This window comes from Pteronotus mesoamericanus, unplaced genomic scaffold (assembly GCF_021234165.1).
Source record: "Pteronotus mesoamericanus isolate MK-2021 breed Mesoamerican mustached bat unplaced genomic scaffold, CSHL_Meso_final contig_46, whole genome shotgun sequence".
In the NCBI taxonomy this organism is placed as follows: domain Eukaryota; kingdom Metazoa; phylum Chordata; class Mammalia; order Chiroptera; family Mormoopidae; genus Pteronotus; species Pteronotus mesoamericanus.
Window position 1 is genome coordinate 1,257,615 of NW_026555170.1, and position 13,388 is coordinate 1,271,002.

General features: G+C 58.2%; 2 protein-coding genes across 8 annotated transcripts in view; both read right to left on the minus strand.

The window, feature by feature from the left end:
• Positions 1 to 1,572: 1,572 nt before the first annotated feature.
• CDH24 (cadherin 24) lies at positions 1,573 to 11,222 on the minus strand. The gene is made up of 12 exons (XM_054577738.1): positions 11,164 to 11,222; positions 9,322 to 9,851; positions 8,848 to 9,142; positions 8,541 to 8,660; positions 8,302 to 8,469; positions 7,968 to 8,155; positions 7,316 to 7,569; positions 6,229 to 6,365; positions 3,868 to 3,989; positions 3,675 to 3,786; positions 3,178 to 3,426; positions 1,573 to 2,656 (listed from the first exon to the last, which is right to left on the minus strand). The coding sequence occupies exons 2-12, from the start codon at positions 9,520 to 9,522 to the stop codon at positions 2,163 to 2,165; spliced, it is 2,340 nt and encodes a 779-aa protein (XP_054433713.1). The 5' UTR covers positions 9,523 to 9,851; positions 11,164 to 11,222; the 3' UTR covers positions 1,573 to 2,162.
• Positions 11,223 to 12,215: 993 nt separating this feature from the next.
• The window catches only part of ACIN1 (apoptotic chromatin condensation inducer 1), a 29,841-nt gene continuing 28,668 nt past the window's right edge, over positions 12,216 to 13,388 (minus strand). For all 7 annotated transcript variants that reach the window (XM_054577814.1, XM_054577815.1, XM_054577813.1 and 4 more), the window contains one exon: positions 12,216 to 13,098. In XM_054577814.1, the coding sequence (XP_054433789.1) occupies positions 12,772 to 13,098 (327 nt within the window). In that variant the 3' untranslated portion in view covers positions 12,216 to 12,771. The remainder of the gene's footprint in view (positions 13,099 to 13,388) is intronic.

A 13,388-nucleotide genomic window follows, 5' to 3' on the forward strand; every position in this document is an offset into this window, starting at 1 on the left:
TCTCCCCTTTTCTTTTTGTCATGTTCCTGCCCTTATTCACTCCTTTGACAGGTTCTGTCCCTCAAGATGATGAGGCATGTGAGATTAGAGATAAGGGTCTTGCTGACAAACCTGTTTCCCTATGCCCTGTTTTTTCCCCCTCTCTAAATTGGGTGAGTTGGGGGGACCGGAGGAGAGTGCTAGGAAGGGCTGGAAGAGCAGGCAAAGGGGTGTGTCCATGTCAGCACACCCCTCACTACCTGAAACCGCCCGGGGTCAGTCTCTTCTGTTCTCCATTTATTCCTGAAGGGTTGATACAGGTATAAGGGTGAGACCAAAGGGGTAGAGGTCTTGCCCGTCCTGCCCTGAACTGGAAGACCGTGTTCCTCTGACACCTGCGTGGTACGCTGCCTCCTGAGGCCTTCAGGGAACAGACAGCCTGCTCTTGCACAGGCCGTTGGGCAATTGGGGGTCCAGTTCCAGTCTTCAGCAGAGGAAGTAACTCTGGCACTGGAGCAAGGGTCCTTGTTGTCCCACCACCTGGTTGCGCTAAGCAAGCAAGTGTGGAAGGTATGAGGGAAGGACTCTTCCCATTGAAGCAGCTTTCCCTGATTGCCAGCACCCCACACTCAGAGGGGAGGGACACAGGACCTGTCCTGACTTGCCTGGTTGAGTCTACAGGAGGTGTGGGTGCTCGTGCTGATTCCTGAGTGGATCGCTTTTCTGCTTAGGAAGTGGACACTGAGACACGCTGGCTACTCCTGCTCAGCTCCCACCCATTAGTTTTGATTCGGCCCCCCGGCCCTCTCCTTCCTCCTTGGTGCTCCATGAATAAGACAACGGACGGGGGAGAAATAAAGGCGCACAGCAGGCCCAGGTGCAGCAGACCACCCTTTCCCCAGTGGGCACCACAGGTCCCAGGGGAGACTGGTTTGCCTCCACCCCCATTTTTTTCTGTCTGGAGCCCCTCTTCCTTTCTCTTCCTCCTTGGTGTAGCGCTCGCCCTCTGCTTCTCCATCCCACACTCCCCTCTGGCCAGTCTCTACATCTTAACTTCCTTGGACAGTTTGAGAACAACAGGGAACTCAGAGAGCCGGTGGTAGGAGCGGGGGACTTCCGGAATGGAACCAACCCAAACCCTCCTCTCTCTAAAGGGACCTGGAGTGGACCTTCCCCCAAGCGAGAAAGAATGAACCAAAGGGAATAGGCTTGGGCCTCTCCTCTCGCTCTTTGGCACAGTAAAGCTCCATACAGAAACCTGAGCGCAGAAGCAGAAGAGGGCTCTAGCTTTACAAAATAAAGTGTTTGTTTATTATGAAATTAGAGATGGAGGCCCCTCCCCTTCCTCCCTCTTTCCTCTTCCCCAGCTGCCTCCCCCTTTCTTTCCCCTACACTTCCCCTGGGGCCTGCACAAGACAATGCCCAGAGCTGGGATGCCAACAGCTGGGCAGAGCTCCAGGGAGGCAGCCAAATGGGGCAGGGGCAGGGGCAGGGCTGGAGCTCTCCCCTGGGAGGCGGGGTGGCACCCCCTCTCTGCTGGAGGCCAGTAGAGCCAGGATGAGGCCATGAGTGATGGATGGAACCATGCAGGAAGGTCTGTAAAGACAGGAGAGCCCAGTTAGAGAGAGTGAGTCAGGGATGGCCTCAGGCCACCCCTGCCCCACACAATCTAGGGGCACTGACCTGGGGCAGAATGTCCCCTGCAGGAAGGTGGGCAGCAGTGGCTGGAAGTTTCTCTTGCTTTTGGGATGAACAATGGAAAAAAAACCCAAAAATCCACAGGGACCCAGAGAGAAATGGGAAGCAGATGTGGGCAAGAGACAGACACAGAGCGTATGTGTGGGGGCAAGGGAGACAAAGCATGTATGAGAGACTTAGAATCGGAGAGACAAAAGCAGAGCCTTGGTGAAGGTGGAATCACAGTGACAGAAGAGGGAGACTGAGTTGGAGCCACACAACGGAGACCCGGACAGTGTCCCAGGGACAGAGATCCCTGGAGGGGACACAGAAGACTCGGGAGGAGGAAGGTGAGAAGAAGGTTGCTCTGAGGAAGCTGGGAGGAGGAACACAGGGATGGGAAGAGGCTTGGGACCCCTGGGCTGCTGCCGCCTGCTTGGACCCTGGGGCTCACTCAGAGGGCCTGCGCGGGCTACCCCACCTTGGCTGGCAGGGCAGCCCGGCTCTCAGGGGGCCGGGGGCTCCTTGGCCCCATACAGCTCCGCCAGGGTGCGGAAGAGCGGCCCCCAGTCATCCAGTGGCTCCGCGGGGCCGGGGGCGCCGCCGGCCTCGGAGCCCAGGGAGCTGAGGGAGCCACAGGACGAGCCCCGGCCCTCGTAGCCGTACACCTGCACCGAGTCGTAGGGCGGCACGCTGGGGTCCTCGTCCGCCTCGCGCAGCCGCAGTGCCAGGAGCTGCGCCACGTCGGCGGGACCGGGGGGCCGGGGCTGGCGCTGCGCCCGGGCCCGGGGTAGCACGTCACGGCGCCCGGGGGGGCCAGGGACCGGCAGGGCTGCCCCATCGGGGTTCTGAAGGGCGCTGATGTCGAAGGCCTCCGTGTCCTCTTCTCCACCGCCCTCATCGTCGTATGTGATGATGTTTTCCCGGACATCCTCCTCCTCCAGCACCATCAGGGCTTCCTGCTTCTGGTGCCGCAGGGCCACGAAGAGCACCACCAGGGCTGGGGGAGAGGCCACACAGGCGCTGAGTCAGCGGCCTGGGCGGACACAGGGTGGGTGACACCGGAGGCAGCGTGGCTTAGCGGTGGCAAGCCCTAGGTTTGACATCCGACTCCAGACGTCGCCCCTTACTTGCTGTGTGAGCACGGGAAGTTGCCTAACTTCTCCAAACCTCTTTGACGCTTAGATTGATTACTGGTGTGGAAAACAGGGGAAGCATTTGCCAATTAGGGCTGTGGAAGGGGCGACGCGAAATACCATTGGCAATGTACCCAGGGCCACACGTGGCCCAGAGTCAGGGCTCAATAAAGTTTTTATGGCTTGTCACCGTCATTACGGATCAGCAGGTCAGGGATATGAGGCCGGAGCTTTTTCTCTTGGATGCGGCAGGCAGTGGGGCGATCTAGCCACAAGGGCTCCTGTAAGCCCTAGGGTGGATTTCTCTATGTCCAGGGTCCTGATTCCTCTCCACATCTCCAAACACCTGGACCCCACATCTATGTCCCACTGTGGCCTGACTCACCAAGCAGGGTGCCCACACAGGTGATGATGGCAAGCAGGGCCCCCGTGCTGAGCCCGGCAGGTGAGAGCTGAGCCTCAGGCCGGCAGGATGCCACGGAGCCATCAGGCCGGCAGCGGCACATGCTGACGGTCACTGTGGCGGTGCTGCTCAGTGCTGGTGTCCCCCAGTCCCACAGTTCTATGGGAACCAGGTAGGGGGCCTGGCGCGGTGGGGCCGGACGAGAAGGCAGCAGCAGGCTGGCAGAGCCATCTGAGGGAGAGGGAAACTGTTAGGGCATCTCCTGGGACATTTTCCCAGTAGGGTCGGTCTGGTCCATGGAGGCGGCTTCCCAGGGAGAAGGTTGGCAATCAACAACCATGTGCAAATCCACATCTACTTTCTGTCAGGAGGAGGGCCCAGGTATGTGGGCGGGGGTCAGGCAGGGTGGACTGGGGTGGTGAAGGAAGAGAGGGGGAGGGAGGCAGGCACAGGCATGCGTACAAGAGGAGGTCACCCACCTTGGTTGTCCCGGACAGTGAAGTTTGCATCAGGGCCCAGAGGACCTTGAAGGGAGACACGGCTGCTGTTGCCAGCTTCGTCTCTGTCCAGGGCCTGGATGACCTGAATCAGCTGGGAAGAAGAAGACAGAGCTTGTATGCAGTGGGTGGCGGGAGGGCCTGAGGTCCCAACCCCTCTGTTTCAGCAGCTCACCTGGCCAGGGACTGCAGAATCACACACAAAGGTGTCATAGGGCTCAGCCAGCTGGGGAGCATTGTCATTCTCATCCAAGGTCTGAATGGCCACTTGCACGCGGGAGGCCTGTGCGGAGCTGTCTGAAGCCAGAACATGAACACATACACCCCACACACCCATATACAACCCATGTGGTGCATGGGCATGGATGCCACATGCAGCGTATAGCAGGCACATGCGACACATGAAATATGCATGCAATTTGCATGTAGCAAACATTTTGAAATGAATGGAACACCACCAAGTGCATACAACACTCATGTAGTACCCAAGATATGTGAAATACACAACATACATTGAACAGGAATAGCATTCATGATATACATAAACAATAACCCACAGGTAGGGCACACGCACATCATAAATGAAGGTTAGACAGAAGGTGCATACAGATTGCACTTAGACGATAGCCGTAAAATGTACACATGAGTACCACACATTGGAAGGACACTCGGTGTTTAAAACAAATGCAAGATACATGAAGTAGATGTTCAGTATACACAGTGACTACATATATCCCCCCACCCAGCGTCCAGAGAATGCATTTTCATGCACAGTATCGGTGGGAGGACACACACACCGTGCCCCATTAGAGGGCTGGAAGGCTGTGGTGCAGGAATGAGCATCACTTAGTGTTGACCTTGGGAAGAGAGGAGCTGTATGATGCACAGGGTGCAGAGCTAGGCTGCCCTGGGCACCACAGGCAGACGCAGACCCCTCTTTCCCCGTCCCTTCATCAGGTGGCTCCCACCATTACCTGCCTTGCTCTTCACTGCCAGTGGCATCCCAGGGGGAATGAAAAATGCATCCCTGCCCACCTTAGTGCTCACCTCTCCTAGGCTGGTTCCTTTAGTCTCTCCCCCCAAGCAGTCCCTGAAGGTCGCAGCCTGGCAAAGGAGGCTGAGTGGACTGCCTGGCTAAAAGTTTGGGATACCCCAGATAGAGGATGGGGCAGGGCCCCATTCCTTCACTGCAGCAAGGGCCCAGGCTCTGCTAAGCCGATACTGAGGTTCTCGGGGGCGGGGAGCAGAATTTGGCAAAAGGTTGAGAAGACAGTGAGGGGAGGCACACACACACAGTGGGTTACATATACACAGGCAGCCACGACACATACTATATATACACACAGGGCCACTCACGGACAGGCATGTGTGCAGTACCACATAACACACAGCTGCATGGGCATAAACACAAACCTACACATGTCCAATTTAACACATATGCCAGCAGTGTGGTGAAGGAGAGAGCTCAGGCTCTGCAGCCTGCTCCGCCACTTCATCTCTGAGTGACCTTGGGATGTTATTTAACTTCCCTTTACTTGAGTTTTCTCATTGTAAAATGGGGAAATAACCATGCCTCCCTCATAAACTTGTGGTGATGAGCGAATGAATAAATCCACATTTGGTACTGAGACCAGTGCCTGATACACAATAAGTAACAAATTATTATTATGTATCCACAAACACTCACATACACAACAGATACAAACAGCTGCGTGTACCTATCACTATACCCATTCCATTACATATATGCATAAATAATGTAAATATAATTCTAGACACTCAACTATATCAACATAGTTATAGGCATGTACTCACAAATATGTGTATGCACATGTAATTTTCACACACATGGAATTATACACACACATACATTAGCTCTTGATTGACATGTATAAACATCTACACACACAGTGGCAACCCAGACAGGATACAGAAAATGTAGGACACGCTGGGACACGAGCAGGGGTGGTAAGGGGAGACTGAGGGAGGGGAGGGGTCTTCTCCTTGCCTCCAGGAGCCCGAGCTGCCCGGAGAGAGCAGCTGAACCGTGCTGCTGGTGACTTGGGACTGACGGGGCAGGAGAGGGGCCAGCGTTCTCCCCTGCCTTGAGCACTCCCCTTGGGGCTTCCCTGGGAGCAACTGCTGTGGCTCCCCAGTCACGCCCCAAAGGAGGTCCCAGCCCTTCCCTGGCCCCAGGCTTCAGCCTGAAGCAGAGAGTGGGGCAGGGCAGGTTCAGCCAGGGTTCAGGCTGGGATCGTTAGAGGTTGGGAGCTATTTGAGGTTAGGTTTATTTTCAGGATGAGAAAAGCCAGGTATAGGAGTGAATTTAAGTCAGGGGAATGCTCTGGTGGACCTACTGTGCCCAGCTCAACCCAGCTGAGGAGAGCAGGCCGGCCTGATGCTGATGATCCAGGCTGGGAATGAGGGTTCCACGGCAGTGATCTTCCTTCCCCACCCACGCCACGCTCAGGGACAGCCCCTCTGCCAAGAGGCTGCTACTTTCTCCAGGGCCTCCTGGGGGCTGCGGACTCCTCACCGAGCTCTGTGGCCAGCACTGTGAGGTTGTGCCATACACGAGCTTCGCGGTCCAGGGGCACAGCTGTGCGGATGGTGCCGTCCTCAGGCTCGATAGAGAAGCAGCGCTCCACATCAGAGTGGGGGAGGATGGAGTATCTGGGGAAGCCAGAGCTGAGCTGGGGCTGACTGGGGGCAGGGCCGCAGCTTGCTGCTCCGCCTCCCTCCCTTCTGTTCCCCTTACTGGGCCTCCTGGCTCAGCTGAGCAGATGGGCCTGAGCTCCTGGGACAGAACCTGCCCTCTGCACCCAGAGCCATAACGCCCACAGGGTCCTCTCGGAAGTCATCGACATTAAATACCTGTCCTGAGACTCAGGGGGGACTGAGTTTCCTTGGAGTGGGGGAGAGAGACAGAACAAGGTGGACAGGGGAGACACTACGCGTCTTTCAGACTCTGGGCTCTGTTCTGGGGACACTGGGGCCCGTGTTCTTGCCCCACTCGGCCTCAGAACAGCTGCGTGACCTTGGGCAAATTGTCTAACTTCCGTTTCCTCAACTACGAAAAGGGAATGACAGCAGCACCTCCCTCAGTACTATGACAGGGATGGTGGTAGGGAGGTGGAAAGAGTGGCTCTTCTCTAAGAACAGTTGCGGTTCGAATCCTCGCTCTGCCTCTTACTTCCTGGGTGACCTTGGGCAAGTTACTTAACCTCGCAGGACCTAGCCTCTGAAAAAACTGATGATGAAAACACCTACTTCATAGGGCAGTTGTGAGAATTAAATGTCAGCCAGTGGGTAAAGCATGACATACTGAGGGACCAACCATAGTGATCAAGGATCAATCACATTCAGCAGCAAATGATATTACATCTGCTCATCTGCTGGCACTGCTACTGAGAGGCACCACTATTATGCGCCCAGAGGGATCGGGGGAGAGCCTGGGAGTGCTGAGCCAGAACCTCCAGCCCGCCCCTGCCCCAGGCCCCCTGGGAGGGGGACCTCTTCCAGGAGGCAAGTGTGATTTATGGTCAAGGAGACACATCATCTGTGGGACTTGATTGCCCTTGGGCACCTTGCCCCAGGCCTGGCCCAGACACACCCTCACTCACCTGATCAAGCTGGCCGGGGAGTCCAGGTCAGTGGCTGAGACCTGGCCCACCAGGGTCCCAGGAGCCTTGTTCTCGGGCACTGCCAGATGGTAGGCAGCCTGGGTGAAGGCAGGTGGCTCTGGGGCATCCTGCACAGCTATGCGCACGGAGGCCACATCCTTGAAGGGCCCTCGCCGCAGGTAGGCTGGGTCGATGAGCGTGTTGGTGGCCTCCACACGGAAGGAGTAGGAGCGACGAGTCTCGAAGTCTAGGGGCTATGGCAAGGGGAGGTGGAGTGGCTGAGACGGGTAGAAACCAGGGCAGGCCCAGGTTCCTGGGAGGTGGAGTCCTTTCCCCACAAGCATCCAGTGTTCAGCCCTCCTCAGAGGAGAGGTGCCAGAGGGGCAGTGGCCTCGGTGGTCAAGGGAGGGGGCAGATGGCTTAGTAACTAGGGCTACCCCCAGTTCCATCACGGGCTCGGTATATGAAGCCTTGAGCCAGTCACTCCCCCTTTCTGGGCCCCTGGCCCTCATCTGAAACGTAAGCGGATGACCATGATCTCTAAGCTCCAACATAGGTTTCTGACTCTGTTCTAGATTAGTTACTAGTGTGCCCTGGGTGGGTAGGAGGATGGTATGAGTGAGTCTACAAGTGTCAGCAACAGGAAGCTAACCTTTCGGACGGTGAGGAGCCCATCTCGACCCTGGGCGTCTGTGCTGATGCTGAAGGCCTCAGACCCCTCCCCATCCAGGATGCTGTATGCCATGAGGGCATTGTCGCCCAGGTCTGGGTCCTGGGCCCGAAGCCGGCCCACCAGGGTGCCCGGCCCAGCTGTCTCCACCACGGAGAACTGGTACAGGCCTTGAGGGTGGATGGAGGGGAGACAGTCTTAGAGAGGTACCCAGCCCTCTTCCTTCCCCAGCACTTCCTTCTTCCGGGGCCTGGCTGGGAGAGGGGTGAGGTGGGCGGCCAAAGGATGGCTCAGGTAGCAGCAATTGGACCCTTACTCTGAGGGAACTTGGGGGGGTTGTCGTTGACATCACTGAGGGTGACCGTCACCGTAGTACTGCCCGACAGCCCCCCCATGTGGCCACCCATGTCCTTGGCCTGAATCACCACCAAGAACTCCTCCTGCGTCTCTCGGTCCATGTTGGGAATGGCGGTGCGCACAACTCCTAGGGAGAGACACTGGGTTAGGGGTTCCTGTTCCTATGGCTGCCCCACCATTCCTGAACTCTACCCTCACCAGTCTGGGGGTCCACAGAGAAGAAAGGCAGGCCATCCAGCACAGTGTACACCAGCTTGGCGCTGTTCCCATAGCTGGGGTCATCGGCATCGTGAGCAGTCACCTGGATCACTGATGTCCCTGTGGGGGATCCCAGCACCCCACTCAGCAGGGGCAGGGCCGGGACGGGAAGAACAGCAGATGAGGGGAACCCAGACACGAGCAGGGCTGAACCAAAGGACTGGGTTCTGGGGGCAGAAAGCAATGGGAGGAGAGGAGATGGCACTCCAGGAGGTGGTATCTGGGTATTCAGACGTGGGGTACTCACCAACGTTGGACATCTCAGGCACTGTAGCATGGTAGGGCCCCAGGGGAAAGATGGGGGGATTGTCGTTGATGTCTTGCACCTTGATGATGAACTCTGATGGGGGCTCTAGGGGACGGTTGGAGGCTCGGTCCACAGCTTGGGCCAGTAGCACATACTGTGCCTTCTCCTCCCGGTCCAGGCTCTTGGTGACATGGATATTGCCTGTGGCCTCGTCAATCACAAACACGGTGCCTGCCCCCTCCCCGGTCAGCAGGTACTTGGTGCGGCCCTCACCCCGGTCCACATCTGAGTGTAGCTGTAAGGATCAGGGGAAGATGACAGCGGGTTCCACATAGGAACAGAAAGTTCAAGAGTCTATATCTAGGACTGGGTGGAGTGTTGGGAGTCCTGAGGGACCAAGGTCATTGCAGAAGTAAAGAAGTTGCAGGGCTGGGCTACAGAGTCAGGGTAGCCATGGGAGGGCTTGATCCTTACCTTGCCAATGAGCACAGGCTCTGGACCGGCATATTCTTCGATGACAAAAAACTGGTTCCACACCCAGCTCCTTCGGGTCCGCAGCAGTGCTGGTCCTGGGCCCCCCCGGGACCATGCCCAGGCCCGTGCTGGGGCTGCCAGGCGTCCCATGCAGCCCCAGCCACCCAGCCAGGCCAGCAGGAGCCTCACCAGGCCCCACATGTCTGGGCTCTAGCTAGGGCTCTCTTCACTGCCCCCAGGTGCTGAGGCATGAGCTGGCTGGGGCAGAGGGGCACATGTGCTGGGGCTACCCCATGGATCCACACCTGCAGGACAGGTAGCTCTTCAGGGTCAAGGAAACTTAACCCTCCACCCCACCAGAGGTAGATGTTGAAGAGCCGACCTCTAAGGAGCTAGACTCCCACTGCCCAGAACGCAGTTGAAGACAGAGCAGGCAGTCTGATCGCTTCCCTCTTCCCAGGCTCTGCCTGTATTCACCTCCAGCCCTCCAAGCGGATAAATCTCGAGCCAGTCAACTCTGAGTAGAGAAGCTGGGGAAGAACACAGAAGAAGGGATGCTGGGAGGGCTTGGAACCCCGCCTGGCCCATGTCCTCTCAGGTGGGGCATGAAGCAAGGGGCTGGAGGAGATGGGGGCTGCCAGAAAAGGTTTCTACCTCAGGGGCTGGGATTCTTGGAGTTGCCCAGGGTCAGGCTGAAATAACAAGTGCAACATAAGACAGGCTTGAGAGCCTGTGAAAAGTCCCTCCTCCGTAGGAACCCACCTCTCTGGAACCTTCCCCCAGCCCACACTGCCATCTGAAGTCCTTGAAGGGGAACTGGGCTCCTGAGGTGGAGTGGGGCTGGTGGGGCCGGTGGGGGAGAGCTGAAAGAATAGCAGGTAGAGTCGGAGGTAGGACAAGGAGACTGGGGAGGGGGACAGGCAGACTCCGAAGCTAGAGACACAGTGATTGAGCGTGAAACCAAGACTCATGGACTGTCCAGCAGAGACAGAGACAGAATGGCAGGGAGAGACTGAATGAGAGATCAAAGGAGGCTGCCTGGTGTCTGAAAGGCAGACAGGAGTCACAGGTACTAGTCTGGGGAATGGGAAGGAGGGGGAAGAGGGGTCTCGCCCTGTGATGGGCCCACAGGGCAGCCCTTGGCTGCGGGGGTCAGACCAGGCCGCCAGAACTTCATTCTGGGAGAGCGGGTGGCTCGGAGGGGCCACAGGAAGGGGGCTAGAGAGAGGGCCCTTTCCACTGCTCTTTCCTACCTCTCCTCCCGGGGTGGGGGAACCCTCGCAGGTAGCTGTGGCTGTGCCCCCTGCTCCCCCAGGGCAGACACACACCTTACAGTCCTTCCCCTCCCGAGGGAAGAGGGAAGCCGGACAGAAGCTGGGGACCAGAGAGGGAGGCGGGACGAGGAGACGGAAAGGGAGAGAGTAGTGGAAAACAGGATAGCGGGGAGGGAAGAGGAGAGGAGAGGAGAGGGAAGGAACAGGGAAAGGAAAGGAGGGCGGGAAAAGGAAAAGAGAAAGAACAGGAAAGGAGAGAAAGGTAGAGGAAGAAAAAGGCAAAGAGGAAGTGGAGATGGGGAAAGACAGGGCAAGAGGCAGAGGGAAGGTGCAGAGACGGCAAACAGGCAGAGAGAAGGCAGGGTGAAGAGACACCGAGGGAGAGAAAAATGGGAAGAAGAGGGCGGGAGGAGCAAGGGAAGAAGGGAAAGAGGTAGAGCGCGGGAGAAGGGAGCCGGCAGTGGGCTCCCAGCCGCGGAGCGCACTGCTCTGAAGACACCCGCAGGCTGCGGGCCCCCTGCCTGCCCCTCCGCGGACCCCGGACCAGGGCTCCAGGGCAAGCTCTTACCTGGCAGTGCCGAAGGGCCCAGCCTGGCGGGGAGCACCCCCGCCCGGCCCCGTCGCTGGGTCCCGGGGGCGCAGCCCCGAGCCGATCCGAGCGGGCGCCGCGGCTCCGCTGCAGGTCTGAGCGGCCCCGGCGAGAACAAGGGAGCGAGACAGAGGGGGCGGGGGAAGGAGGCTCCGCCTGCGGAGGAGCGAGGCGGCTCAGCTGCCGCGCGGGAGAGGAGAGCCCAGCCTCCGACCCTCCCCGGCCAGCCCGGCCCGAGCGGGGGTGGGGGCAGTGCTGCCGGGCTGCCAGGCGCATACAGATGCACCGCCCCTCCTGGGCCAGGCCTGCAGAGCCCGGCGGGGCATTCGGGAGGGAGGACGTCCAGGCCAGGTCCCCAGAGCTGGTGGGGAGGGTGCACCTGGGAGCGCCTAGCGGCCCTCATGGCCCCCGCAGCAGGGTGAGCGCGCGGCATGGCAATGGGGGTGATTCGGAGCCACTGCGGAGACCCGACTCCCGCCCGCAGACCAGCCTCCGGGGCTTTTTTTTTACCCCGGGTGCAAGACAGCAGCATTTGGGGAGCCCGTGCAGGGCACGGTAGGGGGCCGCTGGGGTACGCGTCGGGACTTCCTAAGAGGCCAGAGTCCACGAGCCGGGCCTAGGAACAGGTCGGGGACTCCGGAGTGACATGGGCAGGAGTGGACGGAGATGGGGAATGGAGCCTTTTTGGGAAGCTCATTTACAGGCGCCTACTGAGCGAGTGGCTGATGCCCCCTGGTGGCAGTTGTGGGAGACACCTTGAAGGTGAAAAGCAGGTATCAAAATACCTCTAGCTGGCACCCACTCGGCCCTCCCCTCTCCCCACCGGTGAAGTAGCCCCACAGCTGTAGTGTGTAGACCTAACGCAGGGAAAGAGGGAGTTACTCTGGTTCTGGGATGCAGCAGCCTACGCAATCAACGCTGGCTCCAGCCATCCTCTTCAATTTGGCTCTCACCCAGGCCCTGCCCAAGAAAAGCCACTCACACACTACTTAAAACTAAGTCAGATTTTTATTATTTTCCATAGACCACATCATTTAATAATAAAAAAAAATAAAAATAAAAATTGAACAAAAGGAAAAGGTGGATATAAAGTGGAACCAGTGGGCAGGAGGCAAGGGCTGCAGGACAGAAGAGACCGGGAACTGCAGGGGCCCTGGGACTCAGGAGATGCTGATTCAGCTCATAGGTGACCCAGTCCTGGCCCCAGCTGTTCCCAAGAGGTGTGAGTACCCAAAGGAGGTGGTGAGCAGTATGAAGGAAAAATGAAAGAGGCTGGGGATCCTGGCTGTCCCCCACCTCTGGGCCAACCACCTCTCTCTCTCTAACCTAGCTCTTCCCTCTCAGACCTCATGGGAAATGAGAGGGCTAAATCCCAAGAGATAGGTTATGGGGTACAGGGGAAGAAGATGGCCACTGCTCCATTTGGTATGTGGGGACAGGTGGCAGCCATACTTCAGCACTGGGCAAATGGTGTGAAAGACCCCTGGTTTCAGGGTGGTGGAGATTGTACCTATCCCTCTGTGGCCTTGAGCTCCCACCCTGGGGCAGGGTGGCCGATGCCTGCAGTTCTCCCCAGTGTTCTCCCAGCTAGCGGCGCCCACCCCGGTCCCGCACAGGTGTGCTCCGACTTCGGCTCCTGCTATGGCGCTTGTTGTCTCTGCGGTCCCTCTCCCTGCCTCTTTCCCGGTCCCGTTCCCTATCCCTGTCTCGATCCCCCCTGTCACGCTCGCGTTCCCTTTCTCTCTCCCGGTCCCTCTCTCGGCTGTGCTCTCGCCGCTTCTCTCGCTCTAGCTGTCGGTTCCGCTCTCGCTCTGCTTCTTTCTCCCGCTCCTTTTGCTCTTCTTCTTCTTGCTCCTTTCGCCGCTTCTCCCGCTCCTTGGCCCGTTCAGCCCGCTCTGCCTCCTTCTGAACAATCTGCAGCCAGTAGGAAAGGCAGAGAATAGGCATGTCAGCCCAGGGCATGTCAGCCCAGCTCACGTTAGCCCCACTCTGTCTATTTGCATTTGGACCTGGTACTTCTAACTCAGGATAACTGTTGGCTTTACTGTGAAGCAGGGAGGGAGGGAGGGGGAGAGAGAGAGAGAGAGAGAGAGAGAGCGCGCGCGCGCACACTCGCACGGGGCGGGGGGGGGGGGGGAGAGCAATCACACCTGTCCTTGTCTCAGAGCCCCAGTTCCTATAAGTGTTCACCCTTTATACCCACC

What these genes read in the sequence shown, in the direction of transcription:
- CDH24 (XM_054577738.1), bottom strand. Translation starts at nt 9,522, where the DNA reads ATGTGGGGCCTGGTGAGGCTCCTGCTGGCCTGGCTGGGTGGCTGGGGC. An exon ending in GCCTGAGATGTCCAACGTTG is followed by an intron (nt 8,661 to 8,847) that starts GTGAGTACCCCA and finishes GATCCCCCACAG; the next exon opens with GGACATCAGTGATCCAGGTG. An exon ending in ATTCTGCAGTCCCTGGCCAG is followed by an intron (nt 3,787 to 3,867) that starts GTGAGCTGCTGA and finishes TCTTCTTCCCAG; the next exon opens with CTGATTCAGGTCATCCAGGC.